The 20,829-nt window shown below is 40.2% G+C and overlaps 2 protein-coding genes across 2 annotated transcripts; one reads left to right on the forward strand and one right to left on the reverse strand.

The window, feature by feature from the left end:
• Positions 1-1,221: 1,221 nt before the first annotated feature.
• On the forward strand, positions 1,222-9,234 carry LOC106588533 (E3 ubiquitin-protein ligase TRIM35). The gene is made up of 6 exons (XM_014177660.2): positions 1,222-1,894; positions 4,773-4,868; positions 5,106-5,336; positions 5,708-5,730; positions 7,884-8,014; positions 8,177-9,234. Exons 1-6 carry the CDS (start codon positions 1,265-1,267, stop codon positions 8,725-8,727), a joined length of 1,662 nt encoding a protein of 553 aa, XP_014033135.2. The 5' UTR covers positions 1,222-1,264; the 3' UTR covers positions 8,728-9,234.
• A 2,782-nt stretch (positions 9,235-12,016) lies between these two features.
• On the reverse strand, positions 12,017-14,921 carry mterf1 (mitochondrial transcription termination factor 1). The gene is made up of 2 exons (XM_014177711.2): positions 14,786-14,921; positions 12,017-13,804 (listed from the first exon to the last, which is right to left on the reverse strand). The coding sequence occupies exon 2, from the start codon at positions 13,772-13,774 to the stop codon at positions 12,611-12,613; it is 1,164 nt and encodes a 387-aa protein (XP_014033186.1). The 5' UTR covers positions 13,775-13,804; positions 14,786-14,921; the 3' UTR covers positions 12,017-12,610.
• Between the last annotated feature and the right edge of the window lie 5,908 nt (positions 14,922-20,829).

The following is a 20,829-nucleotide window of genomic DNA, read 5'->3' on the forward strand; positions in this document are numbered from 1 at the left end:
CCCTTTCCTGCAGTCAAATGACCTAGTGGCTTCATGGGTGGAATGTTATAAATATCTTTCATGATTTCCTAATTAATAAACGTACCAACAAAAAAAACAGGAGAAAATCTGGTGTTTCTATGTCAAACGGTTTTGTTATATTTCAGTCTTCAGTGATTTATGTAAAGTGTAATATTGGGATTCAAACTCAAAATTGCATATATTTCAACTGTATATCTGACATGGTATCAAATGTATTTATGAAGACCGTTTTACATCAGCAGATGTCACAAAGTGCTTATATAGAAACCCAGCCTAAAACCCCAAACCGCAAGCAATGTAGATGTAGAAGCACATGTCAGGTGACCGTTAATTACAGAAGATTTACTGAAGATTCCAATAACGTTGGTAAATTATTGGTAGCTTTGCAACCCAAAATCAAGTAGTCCTGCTCATATGCTCACTTGAGACCCATATGAGATACGCTCAAGTAACCAACATATCCCACTGACATCACTGCATGATTTAGCCCACTGCTGTAAAGGTTAAAGAAGTTGCAAAGGGAGGAAATCTTTGAAGTTTACCAGTAAACTACCAGAATTTTGCTAACTTTCTGTGTGGCTTTACCACATGTACAGTTGAAGTTTATATACACTTAGGTTGGAGTCATTAAAACTCGTTTTTCAACCACTCCACAAATTTCTTGTTAACAAACTAGTTGTTTGGCAAGTAGTTTTGGCAAGTCAGTTAGGACATCTACTTTGTGCATGACAAGTAATTTTTCCAACAATTGTTTACAGACAGATTATTTCACTTATAATTCACTGTATCACAATTCCAGTGGGTCAGAAGTTTAAATTGACTGTGCCTTTAAACAGCTTGGAAAATTCCAGAAAATGATGTCATGGCTTTAGCTTCTGATAAGCTAATTGACATAATTTGAGTCAATTGGAGGTGTACCTGTGGCTGTATTTCAAGGCCTACCTTCAAACTCAGTGCTTCTTTGCTTGACATCATGGGAAAATCAAAAGAAAGGGAATGATCACTTTAATTGTGATATAATTCAGAATTTGCTTGACTATATACACTCCTAAACCACGTAAACAGTATATCTTCATAATTGTTACGGTTAAAGTCTGACAGTATTTCAGTCATCTGCACTATTGAACCCGGACGTTGTGGCCTTTTATAGGTGAACCTTTGAGCTGATGTGCAAGTGATATTGCAATAAACATTTGATAATCTCAAGTTGCTCTGAGAAGAAACGCCATTTCAAGGTGTAGACATGGCAGACTTTCTCCTTGAGAATTATCTTTGCTGCCATGTGTGTTCTGAGATTTATACAGACCCTGTGTCTCTTAGTTGCCTCCACAATTTTTGTTTCAGCTGTATTTCCAAGTTCTGGGATCAAACAAAAAATAGTAACTGTCCAATCTGTAAGAGAAAATCTTCCAAAGGGTGGATGCCTAACTTTGCTCTGAAGGACCTGGCAGACTCATACACAAAGAGGGAGAAAAGGGTGTACGTCATTGACTCAATGACCGATGAAATGATCGGGTCTACAGGCCGTGGGAAGGAAGAGAAGAGGGGGTCCACCAGCTCAGAGGAAGAAATGAGGGGGTCCAAAGATTTACGGATGGAAGAAAAACGGGAGCCCATAGAATCAGGTGTGGGAAAAAAGGGGGGTTCCACAGGCTCAGGGAGGGAAGAAATAAGGAGGTCCACAGATTCAAGAACTGAAGAAAAGCAAGTTTTTCCTGGGCTGGCTGGACAGGTTTTGTGCAGTAAACATGCAGAGAAGCATAAGTGGTTTTGTATGGACGAGGGGAAAGCTGTGTGTAACATCTGTGAAAATCCGACTCAACACTCTGGACACAAGGTCATTGCTGTAGAAAAGGCTGTAGTTGACCTCAAGGTAAATGTGTGCATCTATTTCAAATTTCTACATGTTCTACATGTTACTGGTATAATTTTTACATGGTGAGATTAAGTCACATCCCCTCTAACCTCACCTGGTGTAACCTGGTGTTGCTTGCCACTGCCACCTTAGCTGGCTTTTTAAAAATCAAATATAGGTTTATTGGTTGCCTACACAGGTTTGCAGGTGTTATGGCAGTGCAACAAAATTATGTTACTAGCTCCAACAGTGCAGTAGAATGTCTAGCAAATACAATACACATGCACAAATAATCAAAAAAGTACAAATAACAGTCCAAAGTAGATATATTAGACTGAGCAGTGTCAGAATCCAGAATATACAAATGTAGTGTGTATAGAAAATATATAATTTGGAGAAGAAAATGGTATGTACAGTAGTAGGTATATTAGGATGAGCATGTACAGTGCATTAAGAAAGTATTCACACCACTTTACTTTTTCCACATTTTGTTGTGTTACAGACTGAATTTAAAATGGATAACATTTAGATATTGTGTCACTGATCTACACACAATATCCCAAAATGTTGAAGTGGAATTTTGTTTTAAGACAACCCATTTTTTTATAGCAAGCCTAAATAAGTTCAGGAGGACAAATGTGCTTAACAAATTGCATAATAAGTCGCATGGACTCATTCTGTGTTCAATAATAGTGGTTAACATGATTTTAGAATGACTGCCCCACCTCTGTACCCCACACATACAATTATCTGTAAGGTCCCTCAATCGAGTAGTTAATTTCAAGCACATAGTCAACCACAAAGACCAGGGATTTTTTCAATGCCTAGCAAAGAAGAGCACCATTTCGTAGATGTAAAAATAAAAAAAGCAGATTGAATATTCCTTTGAGCATGGTGAAGTTATTAAGCTTTGGATAAATACTCCCAGTCACTAAAAAAATACAGGCGTCCTTCCTCACTCAGTTGCTGGACAGGAAGGAAACTGCTCAGGGATTTCACCATGAGGCCGATGGTGATTTTAAAACAGTTACAGAGTTTAATAGTTGTTATATGAGAGAACTGAGGATGGATCAACAACATTGTAGTTTCTCCAGAATACTAAGCTAAATGACAGAGTGAAAAGAAGGAAGCCTGTACAGAATAAAAATATTCCAAAACATATATCCTGTTTGCAAAAAGACACTTGAGTAATGCTGCAAGAAATGTGGCAAAGAAATTAACGTCATATCCTGAATACAAAGCAATATGTTTTGGGGAAATCCAACACAACACATCACTAAGTACCACTCTTCATACTGTATTGTCAAACATGGTAGATGCTGCATCATGTTATGGGTATGCTTGTCATCGGGCAAGGACTAGGGAGTTTTTTTTTACAATAAAAAGAAACGGAATACAGCTAAGTAATGTTCCCTCTAAGCTGCCCATGATTGCCAATAGACTATTGCCACATAGGGGTCTATGTTATTATTTTTGAACTGGACTGTGTTTACAACATCAATACAATCTCACACTCAATTCATGCAAATATGTACAAAAAATATTTCAGCAGATTTTGTGAGTTTTGTGTGGCTTAATTCGTGTGAAAATACACCAATTTTGTGCGACTTCGAAAAACAATCTTTTGAAAGTTAATGGAGCAATGCATTCTGGGCAACGGTGAACTACACTGCCTTTTTTTATTTATATTAAAAAAAACAGTCAACAACCCAATATTGTTAATCAACCAAGTTATCACTGAAATATGTATAATATACTAGTAGCCTGACAATTTTGTTATTTATTATTAATGCCAATGCTATTTTCTATGCTTGTTTTCACTTAGCACCCGTATCCCAAAGTATTATGTCGGAATTTATGAGGGATGACAGATTGGAATAAAAAGCTGTCTTTGTCTTTTTTGTGGTATCGATGAAGGTATTTGATTGGGGAATGGGGATACATTTTCATGATGATCAAGCCTTACATTAAAAAAATATTGTTTGGTTTAAATTCCGCTGGTGCAACTGCAACAGTATTTGCATCTAAAACGAGTCTGGAATATGATCAATTAAGCCATTCCAGAGGGTAACATAATTTGTCTGATTCTCTGTAATAATGGTGCATGACCATTTTATTTTGTAAAGTGGTTTCTTGCATCAAACAACACCTCCTTGTCTGAAGGACAAGTGGATTATCAGGTTAATGTCAAGCCCTGCTAGTTTTTTTCAAAGGTCTCATGGAATGTAGGCTTACATTGAATACCACACATTGGCTGCTACTGTAGGCTGAATGATAGAACAGCTATTTCCATGTTGAAATGTTATGGGATGCATTTTCTCCATTGTTTTTTATGGTAGGCCACTCTGGTGGGCCTACATTATGATCAAATAGCCACACTAGCCTACTTGACCACTGCCTGAAACTGTAACTTAAAGCGGATACAGCCTCAGTGTTCACAGTAAACCTGTGCTGGAAGTTGCACAGAATGTTCACAACCTTAAAGTTTGCGCTCAGCAGCCCTGAAATTTGTTCAGTGCCTATATTGTTTTTGAGGGACCATTGCAGCTTGGCACAGGAAAAATCCTTTTAGCTAACCCCTCACCTAACCCTTTAACCTATCGCCTAAACTTAACCCTAACCCCTAGTCTTTCTAACATTAGCCACCTAGCTGGAATTCGTAACATACCATACATTTTGCAAATTCATAACAATACATTTTTCAAATTCTTAACATATAATACAGATTGTAATTCGTAACATATCATACAAAATGGGTGATGGACATCCAAAAATTAATACATACCATACGAAACAGAACATATACTAAATGGAGTGTCCTGGATTTACCTACAGAATAATATGAAATACTCAGACCAGGTTGGGCTATATTAACAACCTGTACAATGTCACACAGGAAAAGCTGATGCTGAACTTGAAGCCTTTGCAGGACAATCTGAAGAAATGTACTGAGACTGAGAGAAAATACAAGCATATTGTTCAACACACAAAGGTAAGTGTACTGGCAATGGAAGCAACAAAATAAAATACAAATATAGAATTTTATCTGAATTAAATTGAACAGACTTTTTTACTTTGTACTTTTTAAATTGGTTAATTTATTGTCTTTTCTATTAATTGTTCTGAAATGTTCTAAAGACTCTTCACTTTTTCTACCTTTCTACCAAAATCATGATATCATGAGCCCCAACCAGGTATTTTTGCTAATTAAGATGCTTCATTGTCATAGACACAGTTGGTGGACACTGAGAGGCAGATAAAGGAGGCGTTTGAGAAGCTTCACCAGTTTCTGAGAGATGAAGAGAAGGCCAGACTAGGTGAGCTGAGGAAGGAAGAGCAGCAGAAGAGAGATACTATGACCACAGAAATGAAGATCATTCACGACCAAATCTCATCTCTTACAACGAGTATCACTACTTTGGAGCAAGACTTAAAGAAGCAGGATTTGCGCTTTCTGAAGGTATGTACACAGTAATCCCAAAACTGGACTGCAAACATTGCATGTTGCATCTGTTAGTTAGGATAACGGACATGCAATGCTAGCGGTTTAGTTTAAGGGTACGGATTAGATCATTTTACAGTATCACCACCACAATATGCAGTGCAATCAATATGATTGTGGGTGACGTATACTCCCCAAGGAGCTGTTGCTGATAAGAATAGAGAGACATTACTGCAGCTTTTGGGATAGAATCCATTATGATGATGGCTTTGAATCCTTGTCTAAGGTTTCATCGGTTGTTTTCTGCATAGGATATTCCAATGTGTTCTTGACTATATTCTAGCATAATATGATTAACATTCAGTTTTCCTCTGTCTTCTCATTGCTAGAGCTACAAAAACATCCAAATGAGGTATGTCCAATATCTTGTCTTTCTCAATATCATACTGCTTGTTACTGATATAGAGAAATGACTCCTCTTACACATAAACGATATGGCCTAAAAATCACATCTCAATATTTGAATGGATTGTGTTCGTGAATTGCTGGAAGATCCTTGGTGTCAAGCTCAACCCAAGTACAATTGTACTGGAACACACCAATGTGCATTATCAATGCATGCAATGATCAAGCAGAAATATGTAATCAAGCTGCCATATTGGATTAGCAATAAATCAAACCATACTCTTAATTGATAAGTGCTACTCCTAATTTGACCAAAAACCTTATAGACAGCAGGCACAATTGTAATATATATATATACACTGCTCAAAAAAATAAAGGGAACACTTAAACAACACAATGTAACTCCAAGTCAATCACACTTCTGTGAAATCAAACTGTCCACTTAGGAAGCAACACTGATTGACAATAAATTTCACATGCTGTTGTGCAAATGGAATAGACAACAGGTGGAAATTATAGGCAATTAGCAAGATACCCCCAATAAAGAAGTGGTTCTGCAGGTGGTGACCACAGACCACTTCTCCGTTCCTATGCTTCCTGGCTGATGTTTTGGTCACTTTTGAATGCTGGCGGTGCTTTCACTCTAGTGGTAGCATGAGACGGAGTCTACAACCCACACAAGTGGCTCAGGTAGTGCAGCTCATCCAGGATGGCACATCAATGCGAGCTGTGGCAAGAAGGTTTGCTGTGTCTGTCAGCGTAGTGTCCAGAGCATGGAGGCGCTACCAGGAGACAGGCCAGTACATCAGGAGACGTGGAGGAGGCCGTAGGAGGGCAACAACCCAGCAGCAGGACCGCTACCTCCGCCTTTGTGCAAGGAGGAGCAGGAGAAGCACTGCCAGAGCCCTGCAAAATGACCTCCAGCAGGCCACAAATGTGCATGTGTCTGCTCAAACAGTCAGAAACAGACTCCATGAGGGTGGTATGAGGGCCCGACGTCCACAGGTGGGGGTTGTGCTTACAGCCCAACACCGTGCAGGACATTTGGCATTTGCCAGAGAACACCAAGATTGGCAAATTCGCCACTGGCGCCCTGTGCTCTTCACAGATGAAGCAGGTTCACACTGAGCACATGTGACAGACGTGACAGAGTCTGGAGACGCCGTGGAGAACGTTCTGCTGCCTGCAACATCCTCCAGCATGACCGGTTTGGCGGTGGGTCAGTCATGGTGTGGGGTGGCATTTCTTTGGGGGGCCGCACAGCCCTTCATGTGCTCGCCAGAGGTAGCCTGACTGCCATTAGGTACCGAGATGAGATCCTCAGACCCCTTGTGAGACCATATGCTGGTGCGGTTGGCCCTGGGCTCCTCCTAATGCAAGACAATGCTAGACCTCATGTGGCTGGAGTATGTCAGCAGTTCCTGCAAGAGGAAGGCATTGATGCTATGGACTGGCCCGCCCGTTCCCCAGACCTGAATCCAATTGAGCACATCTGGGACATCATGTCTCGCTCCATCCACCAACGCCACGTTGCACCACAGACTGTCCAGGAGTTGGCAGATGCTTTAGTCCAGGTCTGGGAGGAGATCCCTCAGGAGACCATCCGCCACCCCATCAGGAGCATGCCCAGGCGTTGTAGGGAGGTCATACAGGCACGTGGAGGCCACACACACTACTGAGCCTCATCTTGACTTGTTTTAAGGACATTACATCAAAGTTGGATCAGCCTGTAGTGTGGTTTTCCACTTTAATTTTGAGTGTGACTCCAAATCCAGACCTCCATGGGTTGATAAATTGGATTTCCATTGATTATTTTTGTGGGATTTTGTTGTCAGCACATTCAACTATGTAAAGAAAAAAGTATTTAATAAGATTATTTCATTCATTCAGATCTAGGATGTGTTATTTTAGTGTTCCCTTTATTTTTTGAGCAGTATATTTAATATCACAACAACACCTTCTGAAAGGGATTGTGTAGCTCAATGACTTGGTTTGAAGTATCTCAGATTATTTGGGCATTAATTTAAAACATTTTGATATCAGGTTAATTGATTTCCATTGTTTTTTTAATGCTAACATTAGCGGTTAGGAGGACTCATTCCTTGTCCATAGACTCCTTACAAGCTAAGGAGAACACTCACCCATTATTATGATTTACAGTTGTAGGGCCCAGCTGCAGTGCACACCACAAGATCCTGCAATATTACCGGGATTGCTCATAGATGTGGCCAAACACCTGGGTAACCTCAAGTTCAGAGTCTGGGAGAAGATGCTGGTGATTGCTAACCACAGTGAGTAAACAGTTAAAAGAGAATGTGTTTGTGATTAATATGTATTGTAGATGAGAGTAGGTTTAACACAACTTGTCTTTATTGTCAGTTTTCATGATGTAGCTATACCAAAGAAAAGGTATCCACTGTATAGAACTAACAGAGTATCTCCTTATCTTCAAGCTCCTGTGATTATGGACCCCAACACTGCTCCCAGCTTTCTCACTTTGTCTGATGATCTGACCAGTGTGCGAAACTCAGGCATGCAGCGGATAATGCCAGATAATCCAGAGCGATGCACGTTTAACGCAAAAATTTTGGGTTCTGAAGGGTTTACCTCAGGAAAGCACAGCTGGGAGGTGGAGGTGGGGAACCACCCCAGCTGGAATTTGGGTGTGGCTAAAGATTCAATCAACAGAAAAGATAGGACATTCGCAAATCCTAAATATGGAATCTGGGCTATAGGTTTAGAAAACAGTGAGTATACAGATCCAGAGGCTAGGCTTCTTGCTCTGAAGAGGAGACCCCAAAGGATTATTGTGCAACTAGATTACAGAGGAGGGGAATTGTCCTTCTATGACTCCCGTGACATGTCAAAAATCTACACTCACAAAGACACATTTAATGAGAGACTCTTCCCATACTTCTCCATTGGAAAATGTAAAGATGCCAGTAAACCTGGATTCCTCCAGATCTGCCCCTCAAAGGTGTCTCTAAAAGTACTGTTATCCTAAATTTAACAAGGAATATTTCATAGATCATAGCATCATAGAAAGCCTTTCTAGCGGGATATGGGTTGTCATTCCTTGTAAAGACTGAATAGAAATGTTCATGAAAGGTAGTATTTCATATTTAGTAGAAATTCAACAAATACATAATTTAGAGTCATTGAGGAATATATCATGAACATGTGGATATTCATACATACAGAGTTGGTGTCATTTTAGTATGCTAATTCAACTTTAATGACAATCTAATCTACTTTAATGACAATCAAAGGGCATGTTATAAAACCCTTAAATCAATTATTAAAATGTAATATTTAAATTGCTGTGGGTAATGATTGACTCTTGTACTCAGCTCGGCTTTTAGCTGTAAAGTTTTTGACACGTAGCGGTAAAGTTATTGTAACCTTTTCTTGATCCAATTCTTCCTTGTGTTCTCAGAAAGGAGGATGTATACGCAAGGCAATCGTAACACATTTATGAAAGCAATCATAATAAAGCTTTGGGTTGAAATAATCTGATTTGAGTTATTGTAGTACCGGATTCTAACACCAGAGGAGGCCTGTCTACCATTGGAAAAAAGTTTGTCCTATTCTCTGGCCTACTATGAATTAGATTTGCTCACCTCCTGCGTCCTCTCTCACCTCCTTTTGAAAAAGGTCAAAAATTAATCGAAGAGAGTCTGCGAGGAGAGTGAACGTGGATGGAAATCGGATTGCTTGAAATGAGACAGTCCTTCTCCACTCGCAAGTCATTAGGCAAATTACGTTTCCATGGGTGGATCCCAAAATAAATGTGTAAAGTGATAACTAATGAAGTTAATTTTTTAGATAAAACAATAAGTACAATTTTATTTATTTTTTTAAACGTGTGCATGTTTTTCTCTGACAAAAAAGCTGATTCAAAGTGGGTGTGTCAGATTTAAAAACTTCTGCATACAAGTGTATAGTCAATGAAAGTTTGCTATGGTGCTGGGTGGTAACTTTTACGTTACTACATTCCTAATGAAAATAATCAACTTTTTCCACCGTACATTTTCCCTGACACCCAAAGTACTCATTACATTTTGAATGATTAGCAGGACAGGAAAATTGTCAAATTTACGCACTTAACATGAGAACATCCCTGGTCATCCTTACTGCCTCTGATCTGGCAGACTCTAAACACAAACGCTTAATTTGTAAATTATTTCCGAGTGTTAGTCTGCCACTGGCTGTCCGTAAATATAAAAAACAAGAAAATGGTGCCGTCTGGTTTGTTTAATAAGGAATTTTAAATCATTTATACTTTGACTTTTATTACTTGAGTATATTTTTGCAATTACATTTACTTTTGATACTTAAGTATATTTAAAACCAAATAATTGTAGACTTTTACTCAAGTAGTATTTTACTGGTTGACTTTCAATTTTACTCAAGTCATTATCTATTAAGGTATCTTTACTTTTATTCAAGTATGACAATTGGGTACTTTTTCCACCTACCAACAAATTGAAACACTCCTCGAACACTTATTGGTTTTGCCGAAACGATCATCTCCCTCTCTCATTCTCTTGTGTTAGCAGAATGCCATCCATTGCTCAGTTCAATGAAAATTGCACTGTAGCCTTTCACTGTAGAATATGGATACAAAATTATATTGAATACCATTAATTGCAGGTAGACTCTCTGCACGTTTTCAGATTAATGCACTCAATTCAAGATATAGAACTTTCAAAATACAGAAAGTGACGTTTTAAATCCATAAGGTTAATTAAAGTATCAACTGTCATTTTATTACCGTTCATTGGCATATATTTGCATCAAACAGAGAACATACATAACTATTACTTATAGTAAACCTAATGCATCAGTTTTTGTGATGCAATTCAAACAACCTTGATTTTTCACATATTCATTAATTCAGGCAGATTCAGTGCATTCAGAAAGAATTCAGACCCCTTGACTTTTTCCACATTTTGTTAGCCTTATTCTAAAATGGATTCAATCGTTTTTTCCCCCCTCATTAATCTACACACAATACTCCATAATGACAAAGCAAAAACAGGTTTTTATACATTTTTGCAAAATGTATAAAATAAATAACACATTTACTAACTATTCAGAACCTTTACTTTGTTAAAGCACCTTTGGCAGCAATTACAGCCTTGAGTCTTCTTGGGTATGATGGTACAAGCTTGGCACACCTGTATTTGGGGAGTTTCTCCCATTCATCTCTGCAGATCCTCTCAAGCTCTGTCAGGTTAGAATGGGAGCATCGCTGCACAGCTATTTTCAGGTCTCTCCAGAGATGTTCGATCAGGATCAAGTTCAGGCTCTGGCTGGGCCACTCAAGAACATTGAGACTTGTCCCAAAGCCACTCCTGCATTGTCCTGTTGGAAGGTGAACCTTCCCCCCAGTCTGAGGTCCTGAGTGCTCTGGAGCAGGTATTCATTAAGGATCTCTGTACTTTGTTCCATTCATCATTCCCTCGATCCTGACCAGTCTCCCAGTCCCTGCCGCTGAAAAACATCCCCACAGCATGATGCTGCCACCACCATGCTTCATCATAGTGATGGTGCCAGGTGTCCTCCAGACGTCATGCTTGGCATTCAAGCCAAAGAGTTCAATCTTGGTTTCATCAGACCAGAGAATCTTGTTTCTCATGGTTTGAGTCTTTAGAAGCCTTTTGGCAAGCTTCAAGCAGGTTGTCATGTGCCTTTTACTGAGGATTGGCTTCTGTCTGGCCACTCTACCATAAATGCCTGATTGGTAGAGTGCTGCAGAGATGGTTGTCCTTCTGGAAGGTTCTCCCATCTCCACAGAAGAACTCTGGAGCTCTTTCAGAGTGACCATCGGGTTCTTGGTAACCTACCTGACCAAGTCCCTTCTCCCCCAATTGCTCTTGGTGGTTCCAAACTTCTTCCATTTAAGAATGATGGTGGCTACTTTGTTCTTGGGGACCTTCAATTCTGCAGAAATGTTATTGTACCCTTCCCCAGATCTGTGCCTCGACACAATACTGTCTCGGCGCTCTACGGACAATTCCTTCAACCTCAAGGCTTGGTTTTTGCTCTGACATGCACTGTCAACTGTGGGACCTTACATAGACAGGTGTGTGCCTTTCCAAATCATATCCAATCAATTGAATTTACCACAGGTGGACTCCAAGTTGTAGAAACAGCTCAAGGATGATTAATGGAAACAGGATGCACTGGAGCTCAATTTCTTGTGTCATTGCAAAGGGTCTTAATCCTTATGTAAATCATTTGTAATACAACTAAAAACCTGTTTTGCGTTGTCATTATGGGGTATTGTGTGTAGATCAATGAGGATTTGTATTTATTTCATAAATTTTAGAGTAAGGCTGTAACGTAACAAAATGTGGTAAAGGTCTAGGGGTCTGAACACTTTCCCGAATGCACTGTAAGCTAGGAAGAAAGGGTTTGGCTGATTTCTCATCAGACAACTCATCTGGCAAAAGAGAAGTTTGAGAATCTGTCAGGGAAAATGCCTCTTGGCAGTTTACAGTTCTGTAAAACCATTGGTAAGTTCAATAAGGTGCCTCAGAATCAATCATGAGAAATACATTGACACAGTACTACAATGCACAGTTCGTTAGCTTACGTAAAAATCTAAATCATAGATCAAATATGATGATACTACTTTACATAGACTTACTCTTTTTGGTTTACATTAAAATAAATGTTTCCTGATACTGACATGATTCTCTTTATCATTGACTTGTTTTACCTACCGTATACCTTGCTTATTACAGCTATGCACAATCAAATTCTATAGTTTAGGAGGAGGACAGTGATATGTAGAGGTCATGCTTCAGGCAGCAATGACAAAAATCTAGTGCAACAAAATGTCTGATTCATTCTAAGCATAACCCAAACATTGATACAACTCATTCCTCTGACGAGACAGCCAGTCTTTCCAACTTGGCGTCGAACCGTTTTCGGCTAGAGTCCAGAATGTTGATGCCGTTCTTTTCAAAGTCATAACGGAGTTTATGCAGCTCCTCTAGTCGCCCTGTGATGTTCTGCGTGCTGTACTCCAGGACTTTAGGTTTCTCCAATATCTGCCTCATAGTGATCCCTCCCTTTAATAGACAGTCCAGTTTTGAACTCAGCGTATCCGATCCGATGAACAGCACAGTGGGGTAGCAGACGATCAGTTTCTTGACGTCGACTTTCCGACAGCCGAGAGACACCAGCTTCTCCTGAAGCATCTTGAGGTTTCGCTTCAGGTACTCGTTAGAGAGGTCCAGGATTTCTGCCCCAGCCCCCTGCAGCAGAGCCAGCAGCTCTGGATCACTCATCTTGAAAGTCGCCTTGAGGAAGTCAATGTTTGCCTTCACCCTCTTGGTGCTACGGATGAGGATATAGAGATTTCGGGAAATCACTACCTTGGCGAACTGCCCAGGGTCCTCTCCACCCAACTCGGCGCACACGTCTTCCAGGAACTCCACCATCTGACGGTTGAGCTCGACACTGTTGGAGAAGGTCCGTGGCGCCGTGGTCAGCAGGCGGTGGAGGTCCTTGGTGTTGAGGCCCAGCGATCCCAGGAACACGATGTTCTTCTCCAGGTTGTCGTTGTCGCTCGAACGGAAGAAGGACTCGGGCGAGCGGTCCAGAATGCTGACGATTTCGCTGTCGCTCTTGAAGACACTCCGCCACATCGCCCAGCGTTGCTCCAAGTGCTCGCCCGAGCGAGTGATGGCTCGTGGGTACCGGGAGATGATGCCGGCCACCACTTTGCGGCTAGCGCCTTTGCCATGGAGAAAGTGAGCCAGACCTTGCTCATTGGTGATGACCTTGCGAAGCACTCCCGGTTGGCGCTGGCGCACCATCTTCACGTCCACCCCCATGAAGGTCAAGCTCTCCAGCAAGGACTCATTCTCAGGTCCCACTGAAGGCTTTGAGTCGCTGACAGTTGCAGTGATGGTGCAAAGTAACCTGGGAAGACCGACAGATGTCAGCTGGGCGGGAGATGAGACAAAGCAGCTAAAAGCTGGTACAAGGGTTCTGTGAAGGCCTAGCAGACCCTGGACTCCTGGCATTAATGTCATCTTCAACACGGTTGAAACATGACATCAGACCTAGAGGAAATAATACATGATAATATTATCAATAAATTCTACCTCCAGTGAAATTATAGTGGACATTTAAAGTCTACTGAACTCATTAATGATACTGATCAAAGTCAAGCTACTTTGTGCATTCTCTAAGCAGGACGAGATATTATAAAAAGGTTTCTCCAAACAGCTGTGCAGAGAATAGAGTCATTTTATAGTCCCTCAGTTTGTGCACCATTCAGCAGCACTGCAGTAGCTTCTAGCTATAATTAATACAAGTCCCACATATACAAGCTAACAAGCTATCAGTGTTTACAATCTATTGTAAGTGTTTCATGGAGATAAGTAGCTAGTTATAACAGCCTAGTTAGCTAAATGTAAGCACGCATTTAGCCTGCATGCTAGCTGACGTTGCTGGGAATTAGATTGCAAAAAAACGGAGCTAAATACAATTATATTTCAACTTACTCTGTCGATTGTCTGTAAGCTTGATCCATATGCATTGGGGGGGACACATATCTAATGGAACTTCATTACCAAACGTAGGCAGAGAGGGTGATTCTACAACAGACCCACGTTTGGAAAGTTTGTTTAATTTATGTTCTATTAGATAATTTTTCTCATTTTCCCCCTGAATAAGGACCAATCTTACGGACAATTGGCAAAGTTTAAATGGAATGTTCCTTAACTTCTGGCAGACTATCCGTTTTTTTTGTCAACTAATTCCAACGATAGTAGTGTGTAAATACTAGCGTTGCTAAAAGCAGTTACTTACGTTAGTCATTAGCTACTGTAAATGATGCACTACCGATCCTTAAGAAGTTATGCAATACCAACCGGACATATTTGGTCTACTCTCCCATTGACAGTGCACGCTTTGTGCCACATATCAAACCCTTTTTTAATACATTAATTTGCTTGTGTATTATTACAGTAACTAACGTTAGCTAGCTACCTAAACAAATCATTATTGAAAGTTAGCTATTTGTCTTAATAACAGCTCACCCTTCTTTTGTTTGGTTTCTCCTCTACCACACACTGCACGCCGTTTCCCGATGACCAACAAACGAGGAACAAGCAGGTAGCTTGTTTACATTCATTTCCCGTAAAGCCTTTAGCGCACTCTTGCTGTGGGGGTGGACGTGCAGTTTGTAATGCCATGCAATATATAGCAATACGCTAGAGGGCGCCAGAAGTCCTTGGATGGCGCCATTCCATTTCTGTAAGAGGTGTATAGGAATAAACATAATTATTGTTATTCCTGCCTCCTGTAATTCTGCATTTGCTGTCATATTTATATAATTGGCTTTCTTTACCATATGACAGAGTTATAACGTTATGCTACTGTATGTTTACAGGCCCAGTGTAGTCATAATTGTGATTCACCACTAAAAGGGCTTTGGCCGGGGTAGGCCGTCATTGTAAATATGAATTTGTTCTTAACTGACTTACCTAGTTAAATAAGGTTAAATAAAGGTTAAATTAAAAAATATATAAAAAACTGAACAAAATACAAACAACATGTAAAGTGTTGGTCCCATGTTTCATGAGCTGAAATAAAAATCCCAGAAATGTTCCATATGCACAAAATGTTTATTTCTCTCAAAGTTTGTGCACAAATTTGTTACATCCCTGTTAGCGAGCATTTATAATTTGCCAAGAGAATCCATCTACCTGACAGGTGTGGCATATCAAAAATCTGATTAAACAGCATGATCATTACATTACACAGGTGCACCTTGTGCTGGGGACAATAAAAGGCCACTTTAAAATGTGCAGTTTTGTCACATGACACAATGCCACAGATGTCTCAATTTTTGAGGATGTGTGCAATTGGCATGCTGACTACAGGAATGTCCACCAGAGCTGCTGCCAGAGAATTTAATGTTAATTTCTCTTCCGTAAACTGCCTCCAACATCATTTTACAGAATTTGGTAGTATGCCCAACCGGCTACACAACCGCAGACCACGTGTAACCACGCCAGCCCAGGACCTCCACATTAGGCTTCTTCATCTGCGGAGTTGTCTGAGTGGGGTGGAGGTGTTGCTGATGAGTATTTCTGTCTGTAATAAAGCCCATTTGTGGGGAAAAACTCATTCTGATTGGCTGGGCCTGGCTCCCCAGTGGGTGGTCCTGGCTGCCAAGTGGGGGAGGCTGCCAAAGGGCTGCCAAAGGGGGAGGCTTGTAAGCCGAAGAACACCATCCCAACCGTGAAGCACGGGGATGGCAGCATCATGTTGTGGAGGTGCTTTGCTGCAGGAGGGACTGGTGCACTTCACAAAATAGATGGCATCATGAGGGAGGAAAATTATGTGAATATATTGAAGCAACATCTCAAGACATCAGTTAGGAAGTTAAAGCTTGGTCGCAAATGCGTCTTCCAAATGGACAATGACCCCAAGCATACTTCCAAAGTGGTGGCAAAATGGCTTAAGGACAACAAAGTCAAGGTATTGGAGTGGCCATCACAAAACACTGACCTCAATCCCATGTAAAATTTGTGGGCAGAACTGAAAAAGCGTGTGCGAGCAAGGAGGCCTACATCCTGACTCAGTTACACCAGCTCTATCAGGAGGAATGGGCCAAAATTCACCCAACGTATTGTGGGAAGCTTGTGGAAGTCTATCCAAAACGTTTGACCCAAGTTAAACAATTTAAAGGCAATGCTACCAAATACTAATTGAGTGTATGTAAACTTCTGACCCACTGGGAATGTGATGAAAGAAATAAAAGCTGAAATAAATCATTCTCTCTACTATTATTCTGACATTCCACATTCTTAAAATAAAGTGGTGATCCTAACTGACATAAGACAGGGAATTTTTACTAAGATTTAATGTCAGGAATTGTGAAAAACTGAGTTTAAATGTATTTGGCTAAGGTGTATGTAAACTTCCGACTTCAACTGTATACAGATAAATAAATACAGAAAAAAGAAACAAAAGGCATTTTAACCGAGTCTGGTACAAAGAGAAGATTCATATGGGAAACAAGCCTATATACCGAGTTCCCAATTCCATGTCAGAATGATTCAAGAGTGTTTTACTGTTGATCATGGTTCTCATGGGGTACAATGTCGGGTTGAATGGCGGGAACCCGGTTTCTGAGATTTACCGGGATTTATCATCCAAAACCACTCCCTTTTCCCGGGATAAATTACTGCGAGCAACCAATATATTATAATAAGTTATTTATATGAACAGCATGGCGTGAAATGGAACTGTTAAATGATATGCAATGTCTCAATCTGGCTTATCTACGGCCTCTACACGATGAATCAACGCTCAGGTTAGGGACAGACCCATCTCAGTATAGAGCGTAGTTCACAACGCATCTAGACCTATCATCTCATCATGGTAACTTTTTTTTCTTGTGACAGGTAGGCATACATTTGCTGCAGCGTATTCTGTGTTACAGTAATATAAATACCAAATGCGCTTCTAATTTACCCATATCAATTTGGCTTCACCTTGTTTTTATTGCAGCAGCAGATTATTAAAACAGCCTATCACTCGAATATTGTTGCTTTAAATCAGTGCACGGGCGAGCACTCTCTCGCAGTCTTTCTCACTCTCCATCACTCCATTCAAATTGCATCCAAAATTGATAATCCTGTTCTAGACTGATATATAGCCCTATATATAGATGTCCTAGCCAGTGGCGATTTTAGCATGTAAATCTTTTTTGTTTGTTTATGCTTGACAGCAAAGCCACTACACAACACAACACAACACAATACAAAAAAAAATACATTACTGGCACTATTACGGTGACAAACGATGCCCACAAACAGCACCATGGAGGGAATCCTTACCACTGCTACACCTGGCTATCAGCAGAGCCTTGTCTGGCAGCGAAACAGTTCATTTGCTTTCTACCTTTAAAAAAAAAAACATAACTGATATGGCTGACTTGCTACTGACAATTGAGATGTACAAACTATGGTATAAGGGGATGGCGAGTGGATAAGAGGCAATCCGTAATTTCGATTAAGACATTAATGAGCGAGCTAGGATGGACGTAGTCAATATAACTATTTGTTTTATTTTTTAAATGTACATTGACAGAATTCAGAACATGGGCCATTCTTACATTATTCTCCCTGGACACCAAGTCAGAACTGTAGGATAAATAAATGGGGCATATAAGCAAACAATGAAAGCTCTTACAATCTTAAATGATTTGTAACGCTTTTGGTTTGGAGACGTAGCGGAGTCAGGCGCAGGACACAGGTTGATTTCAAAACAGTCTTGTTTACTCAAAAAACAAAGTCAAAATCTCCAACAGCAAAATAACAGGGTGAGGAGAAACACCTCCAACAACCACTGACAAAGAACAATCACGGACAAAACAGAAATGGAAGCCAGAGGGTTAAATAAGGAACATAATAAGGGAATTGAAAACAGGTGTGTATATTTAAGACAAAACAAAACGAACAAGGAAACATGGATCGGTGGCGACTAGTACGCCGGTGATGTTGACCGCCGAACGCCGCCCGAACAAGGAGAGGGGCCGACTTCGGCGGAAGTCGTGACATGATTACATTTCTCTAAAACAGGCTATAGGCTACATGTGCACCACAAAGTTAGAATGAGGGGGAAAAGGACCAAATTATTAGGGTGAGGTACATGGGCTACTAACAGCTTACTACACAACATAGACTTAGTATTACTTTCTTAGTAACAGTATATATATCTCCCTGGCATAATACATAATTTATGCAGCAGTATATAATGCATTTTAGGACTCACCTTGTGCTGTGCTCATTTGAACAGGAAGGCGGCGCGGCAGTCCTTCTTTTGGGCAAATTTTGTCATTAAACTTTGTCATGAAAGTCTGGCATTCTCTGGATTTATGGTGCTTTCAAGTCTACTGGGAACTCGGGAAAAAACAAGGTTGAATCATGACATCAGTGATCTTCAGGTTGGAGCTTAGAAAGAGGCCCGAGATCCCGACTTAGAATTTTGAGTTGGATGACCGTTCAAAACGTTTATTTCCGAGTTCCCAGTTGTCTTGAACTCACTGAAGTCTGAGATTACCCAGTTCCAAGTTTCCAGTTGTTTTGAACGCGGCAGTAGTCATGCTGGATTGACAGCATGGCGAATGTATTCAACCTTTTCTGGCCCATTGTGTTGCATATGATTGTTTATCCTTTTAAGCTTGGAAAATAGACCTTTAAACTCAGCCTTGGACCATACACCCACTCCACTGAATAGCAGGCTAGTGATTGCTTTGCAACTCTTGCAGTTAGCCACTGATTCCTTCCAAACCACTCATTGTTGAATTTGCAACTTCCAACTTGTTGTGTAACGTTTATGTCCAATTGCCGATGAGCAGCGATACGTTTTATCTATAATTTCCCTTCGTTATTTCTCTTCATATGACAAGGATTGAAAAGGATTTGCCAGTAGATTGTTGACTTCATTCATGATGGTGACTGCTTGTCTAGCTAGCTAGCTAAGATTTTGAAAGTATGATGTTGACATGATCAGTCCAATCAAAGCTACTGTAGATATAACATGATTTGACGTAATTTTATCTGTGGTCAATAACCTTGAGCCTTCTTGGAAGGGCGCTTCTAATGTAGCTCTATGGCAGCACCCAAGACTTGAGTTTTCGAGCTCTCCCCATAGATTTTGCGATGACGTAGTGTCCCCATGAGTGACAGAACACTCAGCCAGTCATGGCGCAACTAAAGAACACTACTAACCCCTACACTCCGTATTTTCAGCTTGCTACGCCACCACAACAGAAAACACTGAGCTAGGCTGAAACACCTGCATTTTGGAGCTGCTTTACTCAAGAAAGAAACCCCTGTTTGTATGCGGCTTTAATAACTAAAATTGTTATTTTTATTACACTGTTTGCAAACTGATATGTGACACGTATTAATGCCAAAATAACATGCAAAACAGGCAACAACAACAAAAAATATGTATTTTTAATTTGTGTTATTTTTTTTGCTAAATAGTTTCTGCCTCACCTGCCCTGAATGATGGGTCGCCACTGGTCCTAGTCTACCTCTTTCAGGTAATAAAGTCAATGCAGTATTAGCCTTATATTTAGCTAATTTATGATGGGTTATGCATAATAAGCTTCTCACTTATAGCCTATGTCTCTTACGCAGTAAGCAAGCACCTGTGATCGTCTGGCCTCTCTTTAAGTCTTTGAGTCCCATGCAGGAAAAGCTTGATTAGAATAGCTTCCTGGACATGTTTTTTTTTCTTGCATATCTAATACCAATAGACTATTCGAACAGGTATGCAAGCTCTTTTTTGTGAATGTTAAATACAGCAGCCATTAAAACAGGTAGTTTTAAAGAAGAGCTAACGCGCGATGGTGGTAGGCTATAGCAGTTATTTATTCTGACCCATAACCATTCAATCTTCATGAAGAGAAGTGAAAGCCTTCTGCATCTTATTCTAGTCCTATATGATTCAAAGATGTCATTAGAAGGATTAAGATAAGGACAACGAAACTTATTCAATTTATCTTTTGAAAGTGACGAAGGAATGAAGCAACAATAGAGAGAAAAGGATGTAAGCTAATAACATTAGGGGAAATATTATGAAAGGTAGCCTATATATGCGTTAGCCTACAAGTTATACAAATAGACCTTATTATATTGCAAAATTAAAATCAAATTCACTGGCCTATACTTGTAACTTTGTAGGCCGCATGTGCTGTACAAGAATTGTATGTTCTCTTCTGCTTTATCATGGTTTGAATGATGTGTGTAATTCCAACCCATATAATACATTATATGGGTGGGTCTAATCCCGAATGCTGATTGGTTAAAACTGCATTCCAGACAGTGTCTATTTAAGCAATAAGGTACGGGCGAGGGGGGGTGTAGTATATGGCCAATATACCACTGCTAAGGGATGTTCTTACGCACAACGCAATGCGGAGTGTCTGGATACAGCCCTTAGTCGTGGTATATTGGCCATATATCACAAACCCTGAGGTGCCTTATTGCTATTATAAACTGGTTACCAATGTAATTAGAGCAGGAAAAATAAATGTTTTGTCATACCACGGCTGTCA

The sequence above is a fragment of the Salmo salar genome, chromosome ssa27 (assembly GCF_905237065.1).
Source record: "Salmo salar chromosome ssa27, Ssal_v3.1, whole genome shotgun sequence".
NCBI classification, from domain to species: domain Eukaryota; kingdom Metazoa; phylum Chordata; class Actinopteri; order Salmoniformes; family Salmonidae; genus Salmo; species Salmo salar.